Source organism: Diabrotica undecimpunctata, chromosome 8 (assembly GCF_040954645.1).
Source record: "Diabrotica undecimpunctata isolate CICGRU chromosome 8, icDiaUnde3, whole genome shotgun sequence".
NCBI classification, from domain to species: Eukaryota; Metazoa; Arthropoda; class Insecta; order Coleoptera; family Chrysomelidae; genus Diabrotica; species Diabrotica undecimpunctata.
Genome location: NC_092810.1, coordinates 11,116,224 through 11,136,987, shown reverse-complemented (window position 1 = coordinate 11,136,987; position 20,764 = coordinate 11,116,224). Strand labels below are relative to the sequence as shown.

Sequence of the window (20,764 nt, the reverse complement as noted above, 5' to 3'; positions counted from 1 at the left end):
ACCGGGTTCCGGATGGGCGCAACTTCGGATCGGAAGTTTGAAAAACCATGATAGCTTTGCTGGGAATTAATAAAACCAGAATGACACCGCTTCCTCCTCATCGACGGCATGGTAAAACATAACCGGAGCATCAACAACTACCTGTCCCTGTTTGTACATGAAAATCAGAGAAACTGGGAGAAACTAGTCCCTCTTTTTCTGCTAGTCTACCCAAGTTATCAAGATAAAATAACTCGGTACACTCCAGCAATGTTAATGACTGGTCGAGAGATGAAGCTTCCCATCGATCTACTACCTGGCTCTCTACCAGACGGAGAGGTGGAGCAAGAAAAATCCCCAGAGTATGTCAACGGCCTAAAAGATCGACTGCTTAAGGTCCACAATTTCAGGAATAAACTACAACTCATCAGTGACCAGATGAAGGTTAGGCTCGATCAGAAATCAGTCTGACTACCAACCAATGGGAAGGAAAGGTTTGAGTCCCAAGTTGCAGCAGCCCTGGGAGGGACCATACCTTGTCACTAAGAAGATAAACGACCTCGTATATAGGGTGCAATTGACGCAACGGTAAGCCAAAGTGTTTTTATGAAGGACAGAATCCACCGACCTAGTCCATTTAGATGATGTTTGGGATGAACAGCCTGAAATAAGAAGACGATGTTCTTTTTCTTTTCATGGCGCTGTCTCCTTTCGAAGGTTGGCGATCCAAATGGCAATTGTAGTTTTGGAAACTGCTGCGCGAAAGACGATGTTATTTGCCCTTAATTACGGTCCTGTACTTCACAAAGCGAAGCTCTTGTCTTTCGAGAAAATTCCAGTCAGCAGTTCTCGGCTTTCAGTATATGTAATAGACATGTAAAATCTAGAAAATACGACCTGATTATTAAAGGCGGTCATCCAGCATCCAGCGTTTGAAGTTTAGTTGTTTTTGCGAATAGCAGAGTGTTTATTTTGTAAAGCGATAAACGATAATTATAAATGAGATATTTGTTATTTAGTTATTATTAATGAGTTTTTGTAGTTGAAGTGAGTTACTTCATTTAATCCTTGAACCCAAAGAAAATCGTCACAATATTTTTATTTTATGTGAGCACTTCAGTTTGTCAAAATGTTCCCTTATATGTTAGACAAAGACTTGTATGTCAAAATTGTTTGGTACGGCCCCTTTAAGATTTATTCTAACATTCCTTTATATGGAAACTTCCATAATAATCTCCGTTTATAGCGTTAGTGCAGCTTGAGGATTATAGCAGGGTATTATGCTATCTTTTGGGCCTTCGGTATAGAAGGAAGGTAACAGAGTCAGTGCTTACGCTTCAACTGCCTATAATTTCCCCCGGTTTTACCCAAAGCACTTATTTTATTCGGTCTGAGTCACACTGGAGCCTTTAAATATTTTAAAAATATCCCGTTTTCGCCGGCGGAATCGATCGATCCACTGCCTTTTGCGGCTTTTGCGTGATAGGCCGACACTCTACCGCCTGAGCTATCCAGTCCGCATGGAAACTTTGTAATTAAAAAAATCTTCCAGTTCTACAAAAGTGTTGTTATAAGATAAACATTACTATTTTTTTTATTAATACCGTATTTTATTCAGTTTATTTTTGCTCTTAACATTCTTCGTTTCTGTAAAAATATTTTTACTTTTTGTTCTTTTATACATGTAGCACAAAAATAAATCACATCGCTTCTCCTTAATCCAGTCCTGCATTGATCTGTCCACGTTTTCGTTAGATTTGGAAAGCAGGTCAATAGAATCCTGTAGCAGTAAAGTACATTCACTACAGTTTGGTAAATTTTCGGCCACTGAATGTACACCGTCACATTCTAAAACCGTTAATCCCGCGAACATGGAAAACGAAATTAGAGACTCACGATACAACATTTATGTAGCAAAAGTAGGTAACGTACGGATAGTGTGTTAAGCAAATACCAGCTTACAGAATAGATATCTCACCATTGTTAAACTTTGATCTAGTTCTTTTTCACATTCAATAATGTAAGTTTAATACATAAGATTCAGCACCATTTTCATTATTTTTTTTATATTTATTTAGATATCACTTTGCAGACCACAGAGTAATTATTTCTGCGATATTATCAGATAATACCTACCTGTATAACAAATTAATTAACATCAAATAAACAAAGTTTCAATTAACATTCAATCCATATTGACTTTTTTTACTGGTCATAAAATAAATTGTAACCTTTTCCTTCTTCAGTGGCTTTTAGCGTCAAGGCTATCATGGTTTTGTTGACTGCTCTTCCAAACAGTTCAGCGGAGGTCATTCTAAACCATTAAGGTTTCTCAGCGACAATATACGGCAGCGTGGGCATCTTATCTTGGTAGAAAAACAACCAGGATATATTTCCTACCATGGCTCCTTTGTCCAGGGATATCCTATTAATTCCAGCTACGGCCGGCCCGCGCAGAAACTCTCTTCTCCAGAGCCGGCTTGAACATGAGGAAACAAAAAGCAGGCTCAGCGAAGATTCAGTGTCCAATCATGGACAAAAGATATATATATATATATATATATATATATATATATATATATAAACAAATGGAAAAGGATAATACGAGTGAATAATAAAATTAAAATGTAATGACATGTCTCGCAAAACAGAAAACCAAAAAAGGTATATAGATGGAAGGCAACCGTATATACGTATTTCTGACTATTGGTCGTCTTCAGTACGGTGCAGCCGAGTTAGAAAACGAGCATGTTCGGGGAAAGGATCACTATAGGAGCAATGCGACCAATTTGTGGCATTAGAGTTAGAAGACCCTGATGATTTTCAGGGCAACAACTAACAATAACCACGGAGGAAGCTACAGCTACCTGGGAAAGGAATGCCAAACGTTGAAACGTTTAAAATAAATGGAACAGCATAATGCGAGTGAATAATAAAAGTAAAATGTAATGGCATGTCTCGCAAAACAGAAAACCACGGTTTATACGGTTGCCTTCCATCGATATACCTTTTTTGGAACCATTTTTTTATATTTGATTTTATATTAGATTCAGATCTGGCGAATTGCCAGGCCAATCGAGCGCCTTTATCTGGTTGTCAGCAAGGAATTTTTGTAACAGTTTTTCGCTTGTGACAAGGTGCCGAGTCATGCATAAACGTAAAACTCTTGTTCGGGAACCACTCCTGGACTTAGAGAAGCATTTTTGTTTGTAGTACTCTTAAGTACTGGTCTTGCCCCATTGTTCCTTCGACAATATAGAGTCTACCACTTCCTTGACTGCTTATGATAGACCACACCATGATGCTCAGGGGGTGCTTAACCACCCTTACCATACAACCCGCTTTGAATTTTTCGCCAGGTCTTCTTCTCATAAATTCAGCTCTATCCATGAGGATCTGCACCGTAAATTTGTCCGAAAAAACCTGGAATTCTATTATTATTTTAGAATCGTGGACAAATTGATCAACTGTAAACTACATAAATGAAAAACAATGTTAAGTAATGTTATTCACCCGATTCCAATCATCAATGCTCCAATCTTTATGATCTTTAGCCCATTGAAGCTTTTTTCCTTCATGGCTAGTGTGAATAGCGGCTTTTATGCAGGGTCACAGCTTAAAAACCACAGATCCTTTATTCGCCGACTAGCTGTCATTGGTGAAATATTGATGCCAGATCTGCATCGTTTTCGTTAAAATCTTTCCAGGTTATTTCTGTTTGCCAAGATAATATCTCGGAATTTTTCTTTCATCTCGTAATGTAATTTTTTCCTCGGCCACATTTTTGTTTGCGCCGTGGAGTCAAATCAAATTTTTTAAAGTTTTTAATAAAAATTTTATTTCTGCTATTTTCCTTTGTGAGGTCTTTGGCCTTTCTTATGACGTTCTGGTACCATTGGTGTATCGAACATACAATGTTTGCTAAATTCATAAAAAATAGTATACGACTGTCAGAGTATTACTAAAGAGCAATGGAAACTATTTATTTTGGAGCAATGGAAATTTTTATAATTGTTATAAATAAATATGTTCCCGTGGAAAACTTTCGGTAAACTTTTTTACATAGTATATTAAATAACAAATATATGCCTGGTCACAAAAGTTAAGGATGTTACCAGCCAAACAGCAAAATACATTCTGACCACACTATTAGACAAAGAAGCGAAACACTGATTATTACTATTGGTTACAAATTATGAGATGATTAGATGATCTAAAAACCACGCCGCGCCGGTTGGAAACATAGGTACATAGGTTGGATAGAGAAAAATTGAGGATTGCAGATGAGGCCTATGTCCAACATTGAATACCTTATAGATAGTCGATTGAAACGACATAACTATATAGTGGGAGAAAATGATAAATGTTTATTAACAATACTTCTTCCATTTGCAGAATAATGAATATGATATAAAATTATCACAAAAATATATAAGTTTCTGCGCAATATATAAAAAGTAAAACGTATTGTTAATGATAAAACGACACATATCCTGCTCCTTTACACTTAGATAAGCGTAGATCGCGGGGGAGATTACAATATGTAATAGTAAATAATACAACTGATTAGAGGTTTTTAAATATAGATGATTATTTACTACAAATATATTATCAGTATGATTAAAAACATTTTAAAACATACTTAAAAACTACGTTATAAAATAAATACAAAGTTTGTTATAAATACAATTTTGTTTTTATAATAACTGCAGGTGTGCATTTCTTACTTATCGGTTTGATAATACTGAGATTAATTAACATATTAGTCATAATCGTTATCCCTAATAAATCGCTGGTTCCAAAATTGTATAATTCTGTGATATTTGTACCGGGTGGTCCAATAAGCCGATCTCTCGGCTATATATCAGAAACTATTCATGTTATAACTCTAGGAGAAAAAAATCCTTGGTAAAAGTGGCCAAGATAAATTGCTGGAAATAACTTTTAAGTTTCTGGGTTAACCGCTAGGGGGCGTAACCTGTGAAGAAAAATTTGAAAACTTTTTCAAAGTCCGTTTGAAGAGGTCTACCCTCCGGACGCTGGTACTCACGTGAGCCATGGTTATATGTTGCCTGAAGTTAAATCTAATATAATATTAAACATTATTCATTTTTAACAACAACATGTACATTTTTTGGTAACTTTAATTTTTGTAAAGGGTTTTACCCTAATATTTTGGTGGCTCAGGCATGTTAACCTGCTTTTAACCTGATGATGGAATTATTATTCCGAAAACGTTTGTGTTTTTTGACGTAGCCCTTCTAAGGGCTTTTCAAATATACCTACATACAAAGATTTAAACCTCTTTTTGTGATACGTGGTATACAGCCAGCTGCAGGAATTTATTTTCCTTGTGGATTTTTTTTTAATTTCAGTTATATTGACTGAGAAATTAATTGTGTCTGAGTCCTAGAGCTTTAAAGTGTTGATTTTTAGTCCATTTTTGATGATCATGAATTTGGAAATGTATCATTCCACACATTCAATCTTAATAAACATGCATACAATGTCGGAATGACTACAGGGTAGTTATACTGGTAGGATATTCCTGTTGATATCGTATCAATTATCAGCCCTATATATCCTACCGGGATATTCCACCAGGATACCCACATGGATATTCTACCTAGGATATCCCTTTTTTTTTTTTGACAGAGAAAGATTAAGATATCTCAATCCGATATCATATTCATGTTTATTGAGATACAGATGCCGTTTATTGAATGTGTGGGATGGTTCATTTCCAAATTCATGATTTTGAAAAATGGACTTAGAAACAATTGATTTCTGAGTCTTTTGGCACTGAGAACTTTTGATTAGTATGCCAAAAGCCACCTCTCTGCACGAATACGATAGCTAATGAAGCTAAGAGTTGATTATTGCGTCACCTTCAGGGAGGCCATTTTGAACATTTTTTGTAGCATTGTTTTATTTTTTTTTGCATAAAAACGGCATATGAAAACAAAGGAATAGAGCTTTTTTATGGCAAAATAAACGAAGAATTCAAAAATGATTTTTAATTTAAAATATCTCAGTGGCGTATCATTTACTATCCATATACTATTTACGATCAGACTATTACTTGTATGTGCGCCAATGGTGAATATAAAATTCTTAATTTTATGGCAAAAAATGCGAAATAACTATACCCCATTTCCATGATATTGATAGCACATTATGTATGCAAATCCCTAAACTGTTGATACGGGTGACTCAATGAAAAATAGATATTTGTCAACAAGTTTACAGAAGTATAGAGGAAAACAATTTTAAATTGAGTATGACCACCAGGTATAAAGGTTGGAGCAGAATAGAATACAATAGTTTTGAGGGTTACTAATCCCTAAATAAAGTTGCCAGTGTCGGAGTGATGGAGATTAACAGGTACTAATGAATTTGCAAGAAATGTAAGATGTTTATTTTATTGTTTATATATAAAATAATTTGTAGCCGTAACAGGGGCCGATTTGTAAAAAAATGAATATTATTTTAATCAAATTCCATTTCAGATTCACTGCTTTCTTCAGAATCTAAGGAATCTTCAACTCCAATGTTAATTATTACCGGTTCAAGTATTGCATCAGTCATATTATCCAAATTCCACATTTTATTTTCTTCCTTGTGAGCATGACTAACAGCATTTTTCCAATTTTCTGGAGTTACTTTTGATAAGGAATGTTCTAATAATTGTTGTAAGTCTTCTAATTTAAAAGTTTTGTTGTTGCGTCCGACTTCACCCTTTACTTGAGACCATATATTTTCTATCGGATTCAGATCACAGTGGTATGGGGGTAAACGTAAAATTATTACATCACGGTTTAATGCCATTTCATCAATTATATATTTTTTATAAGCTGCTTTATGTTGCCTTACAATAGGTAATAATTCCTTTTTTGTCGAATTCTCCTTGTAACCAATTGCGTGTTTATCCAACCATTCGATTATCTCTCCTTTTTTCCATGCCGTTGTTGGCAATTTTTTTGCTAGTCTTGAATGGTAACTAGCATTATCCATGACTATGACAGAATTTTTTGGGATTAAATCCAACATTTGCTCAAAATATTCTTCAAAAACGTCAGCAGTCATTTCCTCGTGGTAATCTTTGGTTGATTTTGAGGCAAAACTTAATAATCCAAATCCAAGTCTCGTCCAAATAAAAAATTGTTTTCCCTTCTTCTCGGTACTTTTTAATAGTTTTTAGATAATCACGTCTCCAACATACAATGTAATCTTTTTCAATTAAAACGGATTTTCTTCTATTCTTTTGCCAACGAAATCCCATCTGTCTCAATAGTCCTCATAATTTCTTGTTGCTTATGATTTTTAACTCTTCGTTTTCTCTAATTAATGTTTGGATTTTGTCCAATGTTGGAAATTCTTTGTTAAAAAAAATGAGTGGACGCTGCGTCTTATCATGTTTTTATGAATTTCTTCAATTTCCAAGGGTTTACTTCCTCCACTCTTCTTGGGAGATAAAACAGTTCCTCCTTTTCTTTCTTTTAGGAATCTATAAATTGTTGCTTTTCCAACCCCTGTCATATTTGAACACATGTTAACGATTTCACGAACATTACTTAAAGGGCGTTGATGTACAAGTGCATCGTGTACATTTAATATTATATTTTTCTCTCTTAGACTGAAGGCACCTTTAAAACTACATTTAACCGGGATAAAACCTGTTGTCGCCGTCATTTTTAAATGCAAATAACAAAATATCGACACCAAAAACGTAGGTAGGTAAGACATGAACAATGTACATCTACAAACTAAATGGAAGATGCAAACAATTTCTAATTTATATTATTGGCATAAGCTGTAATGTGGCATAAAAACTACTTAAACTATCATTAGTGAAGCCTTATCAGTAATTCCAGGTAATCGTTCAAAGAAGGTATTCTTTTTGTTTCAGGCGATAACTTGTATAGAAAACAATAATCACCTTTAAATTACTGTTTACATTAATTTATTTCGTGAAACATTGAATTCTCTCGTTAATCACCCGTGTATAATTAACAATAATCATGTGGCATATATACCGACGTTTTTTACGCACAAAAAAGGTATAGTGAGATTAGTGGACACTTATTTTACAGAAGATTTTTTAAAAGATAATGAATTGTTGACGGCATCTTAAAATATTAATTTTTTTTATTTATTTCAAAACAAGTATAGGGTGACGCCTATGGTGTTTTGACCTGTTGAGGATTTGCATACATAATGTGCTATCATTATGATGGAAAAAGACTATATAAAGGACTTATACCTCTTAAAACCCGCCACCTTTCATTTGAAAACTTTCAACAGCCCATATTTTGGAAAACGAAGCATTTGCAAACATATCTAAGTTAATATAGCAAACTGTTATTTATTTTTTTATACTGAATCATTCCCTGAAATTTGTTGTACTTATTAATTAACATCTTGTAAATTATACAAATGTGTATTATTCAAATGGAATAAAAATCGACACTTTGAACTCTCATAACTCAGAAACACTTGATTTCTGAGTCTTGAGGCAAAAATAACTTTTGATGAGCATTACCTACCTCTCTGCAAACTTTTAGCCAATTTAACTCAAACCTCTTATACATAAGCAAAGTGTCGGAGTCATTTGTTACTTAAAGATAGAGATACTTCAATAGAAATTTGTTTGTTCTAAAGGTAGATAAACGTGGGCATCTGTTAGACAAGATGTTCAAAACAATAATAATAAAAAAATAATATGCAGCGAATATATCAACAATGAGTAAATTAAAATGATTCAATGCCTTAACAAACTGAAAAAAAAATCATGTAAAGGGTTTTTACTTACGAATCTTTCATTTTTTCACTTGCTTGGATAAATAACTAACCCACAAAAATTGTACTTTTCAATTCTTTTAATCAAAAAATTGTAGGCGTCGTAATATACTTATAAATGAAGATAGTCATGCCAACTGATCGTTAAGTGATAATTTGTTTCATGGGAATGATCATAAGCTATAAATGATACAATACGATTTATTTAAGTGTATAAAGTACACAAGTATTAGGTAAGAATAGATCGAATAACGCAGTTGTTATAGTGTTAATATATATATATATATATATATATATATATATATATATATATATATATATATATATATATATATATATATATATATATATATATATATTTATGAAACATAGGTGAAGAATAAAAGAGACAAGTTTTTTTGTCTATCCAGTTTACTACAGTCCTGAAAAAAAACTTTTTCTTGACATAATGATTTTTTTATTAGCCAACTAAAAGTAACACTTTTATGGAAGATATGGCTGCAAGAAGGGTATATTACCCCCATTCGATTAAAAAATATGTTTTCTTGGGACTTCATGTTAATGTGATAATTATATGAATAGATACAGCAATATGCTGCGCATCTTGAGATCACAATTTACCAAAAATTTAAGGAAGCTAAAGAATATACTTGTTTAGGTTAAGTATGTCAATATACCTAACTACCAAAGGGTAGTTACAGCTGTTTTATTTTAAACAGGAATTTACTTTCCTTGTGGATTTCTGTCTTATACTTTCTGAAAATATGTTACAGTTAAAATCCTCGTCTTCTTCTTCTTCGAGTGTCATATCAGAATCATCCGACGTTGGCGATCACCATTGCGAAGGCTTTTCGATCTTCTGAAATATGGAATAATAGTTCCGCATTTGATATTCGAGTCCATTCTCGAATGTTCCTCAACCAAGAAACCCGTTTCCTTCCTACACCTCTACGGCCCTCTATTTTGCCTTTAAGGGTGAGTTGTAATATTTTATATCGATTTCCCATTACGATATGTTCCAGATAAGATATTTTTCGATGTTTAACAGCCTTTAGCAGTTCTCTATCTTTGTTGACGCTTCTTAGTACTTCTTCATTAGTTTTCCTTGCAGTCCAAGGCATCTTCAGCATTCGTCTATGAACCCACATTTCCAATGTTTCAATTTTGTTCATGATCAATACTTTTATCGTCTACACTTCTGCACTAACTGGTCCGAGTAAACATTGAACAATGTTGGCAACAAAATGCAACCTTGTCTGACTCCTCGTTGTATGGAGATTTCATCGGTGTAGTTATCTTCAATTTTTACGATAGCAGTTTGATTCCAGTACAAATTTTTAACGACACGAATATCCTTGTCATCTATTCCGATATTTTTCAGTATTTGCATTAATTTTACATGCTGTACTTTATCGAATGCTTTCTCGAAATCCACAAAACATGCAAATACATCTTTTCTTTGGTCATGGCATTTTTGTAATAGGATGTTAAGCGCAAAAACTGCCTCCCTGGTTCCCATAGCATTTCTAAAACCAAATTGGGTATCTTCGAGATCTTTTTCGCATTTGCGTCTAAATCTGAAAGTATTCTTAGGAAAATTGAGTGTGGCTCATTAGGCTAATTAATCGATATTCTGAGCATTTTCTCGCATTGTGTTTTTAGGTATTGTGACAAAGATGGATTTGAGCCAATCTGTGGGAATCACTACGGTGTTATATATTGAATTAAAAGTCTTACTACTACTTTTATGTTATCATCCTCTATTAGTTTCAGCAACTCAGTTGGTGTATCATCTGGACCACAAGCTTTTCTAATTTTAGCATTATTTATACCATGTTCCACCTCGCATTTCATAATTTCTGTGCCGTCAGTACAGTTTTGGTAAAATTCAGCAATATTATTTCTGTTATCTGCAAACAGCTCTGATATATACAGCTCCCATTCTTCTCTGAAAATGCCTTTTTCTGAAAAAAGCCTCTACTCTGAAAATGCCTTTTTCTGAAAAAAGCCTCTACAAAAATATATTCGTTCCCACCTCTACATATCGTTTCGATCTGTAAAAAGCGGAATGTGGATTACTTTCTACGGACCACTAAGAATGAAATTTTGTCTTTGATAAGTTATTGGTGAAAACAGTGCTTGAGAAGATCCATTATACAAGTTAACTATGATTTTTCCATACCGGTAAATTTTCCGTTTTGGTTTTCTAAATCCTAAAACAATATTTTGTTTTTTAAGTTTTTTTCATTACGGTAACTGGGTTTACTTTTGGATGCTTCCAGTTTCTTCTACATTCTTCTCACCATAAATGTACTAATGTTTCTTGTTGTACGATTCTCAAAATCGACTGGTTTTCTTGCATCATACGTGAGTTTATGGGACGACATTCCGTCTGACTGCATGAGACTTTTCACCATGGTGTGATTCCAAACACTTACGTGGTTCATCAGTCATTACAAGTCTTCAAGTGAAATTTATCCACGATTTTTATCGCTGCTCATCGAAGCGAGTGAACTGTAGAATTTTGAGTATATATTTTATATTTGGGATTGATTAACTTGGTCTAAATCGTACAAATACAAAAATACTATTGTATTCTACATTTAAACCATAAAATCTAACTAGAATTTTTTTTATCTAATCAGATGTATCTCATTGTAACATTGTAAATTCTCATTTATGTAAGTAATTGTAATAAATAGTTTAAAATTTTTTTTGCCCTATTTATATATCTCTTTTCAGTTTCACTTCACAGGGTAGTTATTTCAAGGTTAAAAAACATTAATTGAATAATATGAAATTTAAAAATTAAATTAACCCACATTTCTCTGTACAGAAAAATCTAAGTTTGCATAAGCCGCCAGAAGATTGATAATGTTTATGGTAATTTTGTAATCGTTGCCCATGAAAACGCATCAATTACTAGTAAAAATTTTTAGAGCAATTCTTGTATAAGTATATATGAGTATTTATTTACTTTGGAGTTCTGATTAAAATCTGGTATTGACATTATCTATTCTTATCAATGTTTACACACCTAGAGTGTTGGCAGATACGTCCACACCATATTTAAATAGTAAAAACCACTTAACTCAGTCGTTTTTTAAGAATTAACATTCGTCATGTGGGTAGAAACAAATTCTTATTAATTTGCACTAGAAACTAGAAACAAAACTAAAAGTATTCACCGCAACTATAGGTTCTCTACAAGAAAGACGGTGGAAAGCATTTGTCTGCTCTTTCAGCATTTCCAACAATAATATCTTTAATAACGGAAAACATATTGCCGGTCTTTGTCATTGTTTACTAAAGTTATAATAGATGAAAAAATATTTACATACACTACATTCATATATTTACAAAACTTTATTATTTCTAAATAGAGTACAAAAAGAACAGAGGCAGTCTTAACACAAAGACCAATGAAGACAGTGTGGTCAATAACAAAACAACCGATAGTAGGTAGAATAAAGAGAAAAGACGCTGGTATGTTGAGGAAACTAGACCGGAGTGATGTGGACATTATTAGAAGAAAAAATTGTAACATGTACTGCAGTGAGACAGTAAGGCAATGTCTTCTAAAAAACGGCTTTAAAATAAAAACAATCGATAAACGCCAAGTGATTATTGAATCTGCTTGTCTATGAATACAGAGGACGAAATTTTTAATTCAAATTCATAAATACAGAGAAAGTGGAAGGGAAATTGTTTATCTGCATGGGACGTGGTTTGACACCCATGACGTCCCAAAATGTGGTTGGGCAGATTCTTCTTGTCGCTGTACAACAAAAGCTTCATCAAATAAAGGAAAACATATTACAATAATCCATACTGGAACAAAATATGGTTTTATACCTAATGCTTTAGACTTGTCATGCTAAAACATTAAGGACTCCCGTGTCGACTATCATGATGACACCACGTCAGAATTATTTAAAAACTGTTTTTCAACGAAGTTATTGCCAAATATACCACCAAACAGTGTAATTGTGATGGACAATGCCAACTACCACAGTCGTAGGTCGAATAAAGTTCCATGTTCTAATGACACCAAACTTAGAATCCAGGAATATATGCTGAAAAATGATATATATGATAAAGATAATTATTCTAAAAAACAATTACTTGAAACTTTAAAATCATTTTTGACCAGAAAAAACCTTCCTTCCAGACCAGACTTACTATTGTATGTTCAAATTGAACACATATGGCATGAGCTAAAAGCATGGGTAAGGAGAAGTAATGTTTCGCTTACTCTAAATTCATCTGTGGTTCGTCTAATTCAATAAGAAATGAAGGTAATAACCAATGACAGCTGGAAAAATCTAGATAGGTTGCTCAAAGAAACAATTATTATAGGTCTAGATAACGCCAGTGATAGTGAAACTGACTTGTCCATGTAATTTTTTTAAAAGTAAGTACTTTTTGAATTGTATGTATAAATGGTAAACTTTCTATGTATACGTAATTTATGTAAATATTTTTAAATTCAGTTGATAACTGGGATCTATGGAGGAGTATCACCGAGCCGCAAGCCCTTATCTCTTGCCGTACTGCTTCACCATAGGCCGATCAGACACCAGCATATTCTAGTCTAAGCCGCAGATTCATCTAGAATTTTAAACTGCTGCGTTAGCCTTTTTTTTATTTTTCTGTACACCGAGCTGGGGCTCGAACCCACATCCACTGAACCCTTCGACAGTGAAGCGAATGAGAATCGGCCTAGCCCGCTTGGCTATCTGACAGATAGAAATGATAAAGTTTTGTAAATATGTGAATGTAATGTATGTAAATATTTTTGCAACTATTATAACTTTAGTAGACAATGATAACGACCGGCTTTTAAACACACCTATCAATCGAATAAGTAATGCAAATCGAAAATAAAAGTACGATCCTGTCCAGAAGCGATCCCCCGCTGCCTTGCGGTAGACACTTCGTTACCCTAATATTACAAGGTTCTATGTAACATTTTTTACTAAATTAAGTTTTCAATATTACAAAGTTCTATGTGACTAGCACTACATCACAATTTGTATGGAAATTAGTTTGCTCACATACAACTCTGGTAATATTAAAAAAACCAAGGGTGTATGTACAAAATTATGCTTTATATGAATAGCAAAGTTCTATGGTAAACATAGAACTTTGGAATTTAAAATTTGATTAAAATCTAAATATTACATGGTTCTATGTTGTAACATACAACCTTGTTATTGTATTTTTTGTAAAAGTGAGGTTATGTTCCTGTATTTATAATACAAATCGCAAGCGTTTTCGAGAGTGTTATTTGTGTCTAGAATAAAAAAAAAATGAGTAATTTAAGTGATGACTATGTCCAAGACTCTGATGATGATGAGGATTACGTATTACCAGTTCAAAAATCATCGAAGATGAAAGAATGCAGGTAAGATTTTTCTATATCTTATATTGTGAGGTTAGGTTTTTATTTTTTATTTCTTTTTTTACAAAAAGTTCTTTGTTTCAGACTTAAAATTCGTGGACGTGTTATTAATATTCCCGTGTCAATAAGTAGCAGCGAAAGTGATGACGAAACTAACTCAGAAACGGATTCAAGCAGGTAGGCATGATTTGCTAAACAAAAAAAATTAAACAGCGTAACATTTTATTAATTTCTTTTTATAATTTAGCTTGTTGTTACTATTTAAAAACTAATTTGTTTTAGAAAAGCTCCTAGTTCGTCTTCCACCTCAATCATTCACACTCCAAAGAATAAAAAGGCCCCAATCATAGTTGTTAGCAATATTAAGATTAAAAATGCATCTAACTCTGGTTCTGGTGACTTGCAGTCTAACTTAAATAGGTAATATTTTTGACAATTATTTTGTTTAACTAAATCGCGAAAACATTTTTTTTATTTTTATTTTAGAAATATACCTAGCAGTTCTACAACTTTAGTTCCAGAATTCACCAAGAAAATCCCGTCTTCAGAAGATAACAAAATTAAGATTCTAGAACCAGACCATTCTGATTTCGATGATACAAATAATATTGGACATATTTCCGAAGAAATTTTACTAGAAGAAGCAACTCATAATATAATAAAAGATAAAAAGATATTTACTAGAAAACGACAGAAAAACACTTCTGAATGGACATGTAACAAAAGAAAATCTTTATTTGATCAAGGTCTAGAGTATATTTCTACTCGAAAAAAGGTAGTACCTGCTATAATAGGAATAAAAAAGATTGTGTACAAAAGTGCAGAATGAAGTGCTCGCGTCAAATTAGCGACGAACAAAGGAAGGAAATTTTTAAAAACTATTATTTACTCTCAGCCATCGAAAAGAAAAACTATATTTTGCATACCACAGAAGCTGAGACTCCTTGGAGACGAAGAAAAGGCAAAAATCCAGAAAATTCGAGAAAAAGCAAAAGTTTTAGGTTTTATTTTGAGATAAATAATCAAAAGATCCAAGTTTGCAAGGCTTTTTACACTGGGACTTTATGCATAAGCCAGAAACCAATTTATACGGTGCACAACAATAAAACTTCCACCAAAACCTTACCCGAAAGTAAACAAGGCAAACATCAAAAACGGGTAACATCACTCGAAGATAGTAACTTGGTCAAGGAGCACATTAACATGATTCCAAGAGTGGAATCCCATTACTCTCGCAAAAAAACTAATAAAGAGTATTTAGAAAGCGGATTAAGTATCAAAAAATTGTATGAGCTTTATTTGGATTTTGCTGGAGAATGCAAAAAAAAATCCAGTTTCTTTTGCTGTCTACAGAAAAATATTTTGCAACTATTTTAATATAGCTTTTCACAAACCAAGAAAAGATAGATGTGATACCTGCGAAGAAATAAAATTAAGAAAAATGGAGAAGAGGGAAGACGAAGAATCACAACGAAGATATACTGATCATTTGAAAGAGAAAGAGTATATGAGAGAAGAAAAACAAAGAGATAAAGAAAGCGGAATACCTTTATTATGTTTTGATCTGGAAAATGTTTTGACATGTCCAAAAGCAGACATAAAAAATTTCTTTTATAAGAGCAAATTAAATGTGTACAATATGACCGGTCACCTTTCGGTTGTGAAAAAGGTATATTGTGCCGTGTGGACAGAAGCTTTACATGGAAGAAAGGGAAATGACATTGCAAGCGCAGTTTATAAAATAGTAGGAAAAGTGTTGGAGGACCATCCAGAGTTTACAAAAATTATTTTGTGGAGCGATAGCTGCGTCCCACAGAACCGAAACAGTTTTATGAGTTATGCTCTCAGTTACCTAATTCAAAAACATCAGAATGTGCAAAATATTTGCATGAAATTTTCTGTTCCAGGACATGCTTGTATTCAAGAGGTCGATGCAATCCACAGTGCAATTGAAAGAACGTTGAATAAAGTAGAATATTATTCTCCTATATCACTTCTGCGCTACCTATTAAAAGTAAACCGACAAAATTCATATACAATAATTCAAATGAAACAAGAACATTTTATAGATTTTCAGTCTTTTTCCAGCCAACTGAACTACAACGCTGTACCATTTTCAAAAGTAGTAGCATTAGAATTTTCTAAATCTTTTTTTGAACTGAAGTATAAAGATACTTTTGATCCAACCAAAGAGCTAAAAACTGTAAATTTACATCAAAGAAAATTACGAAAAGGTCATGTTAAAACCGAAACAGAACCACTCATTCCGCTTCAATTAAAAAAATGTGATAAGGCTGTTGTACTTCCCCCAAATAAGATAGATGCCCTAAAATCTATGTTCAAGTATATCCCTGAAGTTGATAAGGAATACTACGAGTGCATTTTCCTCCAAAAATAAGATTTAATTTGTTTTTTTTGTAGTTAACAAAGTTCTATGTTAATTTTTTAAATAAGTAAAATTTTCTTGCTATATCAAGGTTCTATGTTTTTTTTTCAAATACCTTTTCTTCTAATACAAAAACCAATTTTTTGTTAATTTTTTCTTTAAATCACCTTTAATACATATGTACATTTTTAATTTAAATTCAAATTTAAAATATATAAAACAATTTGATTTTTATGAAAGCTCATTTTTTTAAATCGATTTTTCTCAAATTAGCAATATTGTTACATACAACCTTGTAATATTAGGGTAACGACTTATCTATAATAATATTAATGACTCTTAGATCTCTGGTAGGACTGTAATAGGATTTTTAAATAAAGGGACTTATCACGACTATCATTAACAATCAAATATTTACTGTGTTTAGTAATAAGCTTTCGTAAAAATGATCTCACTGTAAAAAACTACTCACTCTGATCCCGAACTACAAATAGAAATATTATCCAGTTCACAACTACCAATACTACTCTCGCTTTTTTTCTTTGCCTTTCTTCGCATATACCTCCGAAAGAGAACCGCAGCATGATTCGAAAAATTAAGTGTGTCCATCTTAAACTTACTCACAAACTGTTAACAACAAATTAAACGTTTACAGTGATTACGGTTTTGACACCTCCGATTCGTAATAACCTACGCGAATGAAGTAATACAATTTTTAGATTTATCTTATCTTTGTTAATTTAATCTAATAAATTAATAATATTAAAATCAAAGTTCAATTCGTAATCGAACACCTGGTGACAAATAAAATATTGAATATTTTTGACTACAACTTAAAAAAAAACAACCAGAAAACTACAGAGGTATAAATTTGTTAAATATTACGCTGAAACTTACAACTAAAATTTTACAAGTGCTAATAAATCAGAGGATAAGTTTAGGGGATGAACAACAGGGTTTAGGTAGTGGAAGATCGTGTACAGATGCAATATTCGTTATAAAGCAAATCTCTACTACTCTACTGAGAAATCACTAGAGTATAATAGACCAGCATTTCTGTGTCGATTGAAGCGTTTGACAGAATAAGACTCAAAGATGTAATCAATCTTCTGTATAATAGAGAAGTTCCCCTAAATATTATACAGGGTGAGTCATCAGGAACTTTACATACTTCTACCATATGTAGAGTCCCTCAGGGAGCATATCATGTGGCCACTAAAAAATGTCAACTCCTCTTCTTTATTAATTAACAGGGTGATTTGTGTAATTGACGATTTATTTCATTTTACTGTAGTGTTTATACGGCTCATTTGATTTTTTTAATTTTTGCATGATACAGTACACTACTATCAAGCATTCAACTGGTATTAGCTAAACTAAAAAATTCCAGGACTGGCTTTGGAAAAATTAATTTAATGTTGTTGCACTTTTATTAAATTTTTAGTGAACGATCAAATCTTACCAAAAATAGAACAACCAAAATGAAGTATCAAATTATAAGGTAATTAATTTAAACAAATGTTATAAATTTCAAACATTTTAATTGAAATGATAAACTGAGTCACTGCACAACAAAAAAACAGTAACTACTAACAATAACGAAGAATAATTTTAAAAAAAAACTAAAAATATGTACATAGTTATGATAAACCCATAAATTAGAACTGGAAAAGTTACAATAATGGTAACAAAATAAAAATAATTCAAAATAGATTTTCGAAATGGAACCCTGCGGCCTGTACACATTTTTGTTGCCGAATTGTTAATTGACGTATTGAATTACGGATACTCTGGGGATCGTTTCTAATAGTATTACAACAATGTATAATTCTATCAATTAATTGTTGTCGGTTATTAATATTCACTGCGTAAACTAAATCGTCCCCAAATATGGTAATCAACGGGATTGAAATCAGGGGATCTTGAAGGCCACGAAATAGGACCTGCACGTCCTATCCACCTGTTGCCATAAACATTATTGAGATGTTGTCTCACTGCCAGTAAAAAGTGTGGGGGTGCCCTATCATGCTGAAAATACATCCCTCGGATAGCAACGTTCGCGTTGGCAAGCAAATTCGGCAAAATATTTTGTAGAAAGTTCAAATAGACCTGCCCTGTTAAAGGACCATCAAAAAAGTGAGGACCTATTAATTGGTTATTTATGACACCAATCCACACGTTAACCGAAAACCTTAACTGAGAACGACGTTCTCGAATAGCATGGGGATTTTCTTCTGCCCACACATGTGAATTTCGTGAATTATTTATCCCGTCTCTGGTACATTGGGCTTCATCTGTAAATAGTTTCCTGTATAGCGTTGGTCGATTATTGTTAATCCATCTACAAAATTCCAACCTATCGATCTCATCTCCAGCATGTAGTCGCTGAACCATTTGAATGTGATATGGGTATAGATTATTTTTTTCTAAGACTCTACTTACTTTTGATTGAGTAACATTGAGTTCTCGACTTACTTGTCTAGTGCTTATTGTAGGGTTCATAGTAACGGCGTCCATAATGTCATCTTCCTGCGCTTCATCTACATGTCGCTCTGTTGTTCCACTAGGAAAAGTGCCATTTTCTCGCAAATAATTAAAAACTGACCCAAATGTTGGATGACTAGTTCGACGATTAGGAAATCTCCTGCGATATTCTTTACTAGCAGCCCTACCATTCCCATTACAGAATCCATAAACAAATATTATGTCTGTATATTCTGTGGTCGAAAACTGATGTGGCATTTTGAACGAAAGTAACAAAAGCTCTACCAAAACTAACACAATGTACTTAACGTAGATATGACAGAAGAAATATGTATTCTTGTACACATAAATAGCAATTGATAATGACAATAATGACAATGGGTATAAAATATCAAGAAACGTCAAACGGTCAACGCCAACCTTCATTTTAAACTTTTTTAGATTTATTTTTATTTAGTACAGTTGATGGAATGTATTATTATTTGACATAAAATTTTAATCATTTACAATCAACAAAAACTAACACATACAAGAGGTTTGACTTTTTAATCAATTTAATTTATTATTTATCGAAAATAATGCCCCAATACGATCTATGAGTAAAAATTTAAAATTGAAAAACAATTGATTCTATCGTAGAGATAATACAAAGTGACAGTAAAGATGTTAATTTTCTACGTATTAGATTATGTTGTAGGAACTCATTTTAATTAAAATGTTTGAAATTTATAACATTTGTTTAAATTAATACCTTATAATTTGATACTTCATTATGGTTGTTCTATTTTTGGTAAGATTTGATCGTTCACTAAAAATTTAATAAAAGTGCGACAACATTGTCGCATATGTCGTTTTCATTGGCTATTTATGTAGTTTGAAAATCACTTATTGGATTTTAAAAAAAATTTATACAGAGTGTAATATTTAATACGAATCCCTAAATTAATTTTTCCAAAGCCAGTCCTGGAATTTTTTAGTTTAGCTAATACCAGTCGAATGCTTGATAGTAGTGTACTGTATCATGCAATAATTAAAAAAAAACAAATGAGCCGTATAAACACTGCAGTAAAATGAAATAAATGGTCAATTACACAAATCACCCTGTTAATTAATAAAGAAGAGGAGTTGACATTTTTTAGTGGCCACATGATATCTCCCTGAGGGACTCTACATATGGTAGAAGTATGTAAAGTTCCTCATGACTCACCCTGTATAAACTATCGAAAACATTTACCAAAACAACAAAATGGAAGTCAGAATAAATGGACAAAGAGCGTTTCAAAGAGCGAAATCATCAAAAGCGTTAACAAAGGAAGAGAATAGAAAATGGAAAACAAAGAAATAAAAATACTCTGTTACGCAGACGACGCAATATTGATAGCCCAAGATGAAAATAGTCTGCAAAGACTGGTCCACAGATTTAACATAAGAGCAAAAGAATTTAATATGACAATCTCATCTCAAAAAACTAACACAATAATAGTCAGCAAAGAACCAACCAGATGTAAAATAGAAATTGATGGCATCAGTATTGAACAAGTAATGGAAATAAAACACCTGAATATATTTTCCGATATTTTCACTAGATGGCTTCAACATTTCATAAAATTCACTAAACCTTCAGCTGCAGACCCTGTTATTCTCGTCCTTGATGGTCACTATTCTCATACGAGAAACGTTGCTCTAATAGATTTGGCCAAACAGAATCATGT

The 20,764-nt window shown here is 32.8% G+C and overlaps 1 protein-coding gene across 8 annotated transcripts in view; it reads right to left on the bottom strand.

Annotated features, from left to right (window-relative positions):
* LOC140447185 (uncharacterized) overlaps window positions 1–20,764 on the bottom strand; it is a 232,029-nt gene that overhangs the window by 80,707 nt on the left and 130,558 nt on the right. Inside the window, exon 1 of one of the 8 annotated variants that reach the window (XM_072539694.1) lies at window positions 17,041–17,263. The exons of the other annotated variants lie outside the window; for them this stretch is intronic. Coding sequence (XP_072395795.1) covers window positions 17,041–17,177 — 137 coding nt within the window. The 5' untranslated portion in view covers window positions 17,178–17,263. Of the gene's footprint in view, window positions 1–17,040; window positions 17,264–20,764 lie in introns of those variants that run through there. 8 annotated transcript variants of the gene reach the window in all.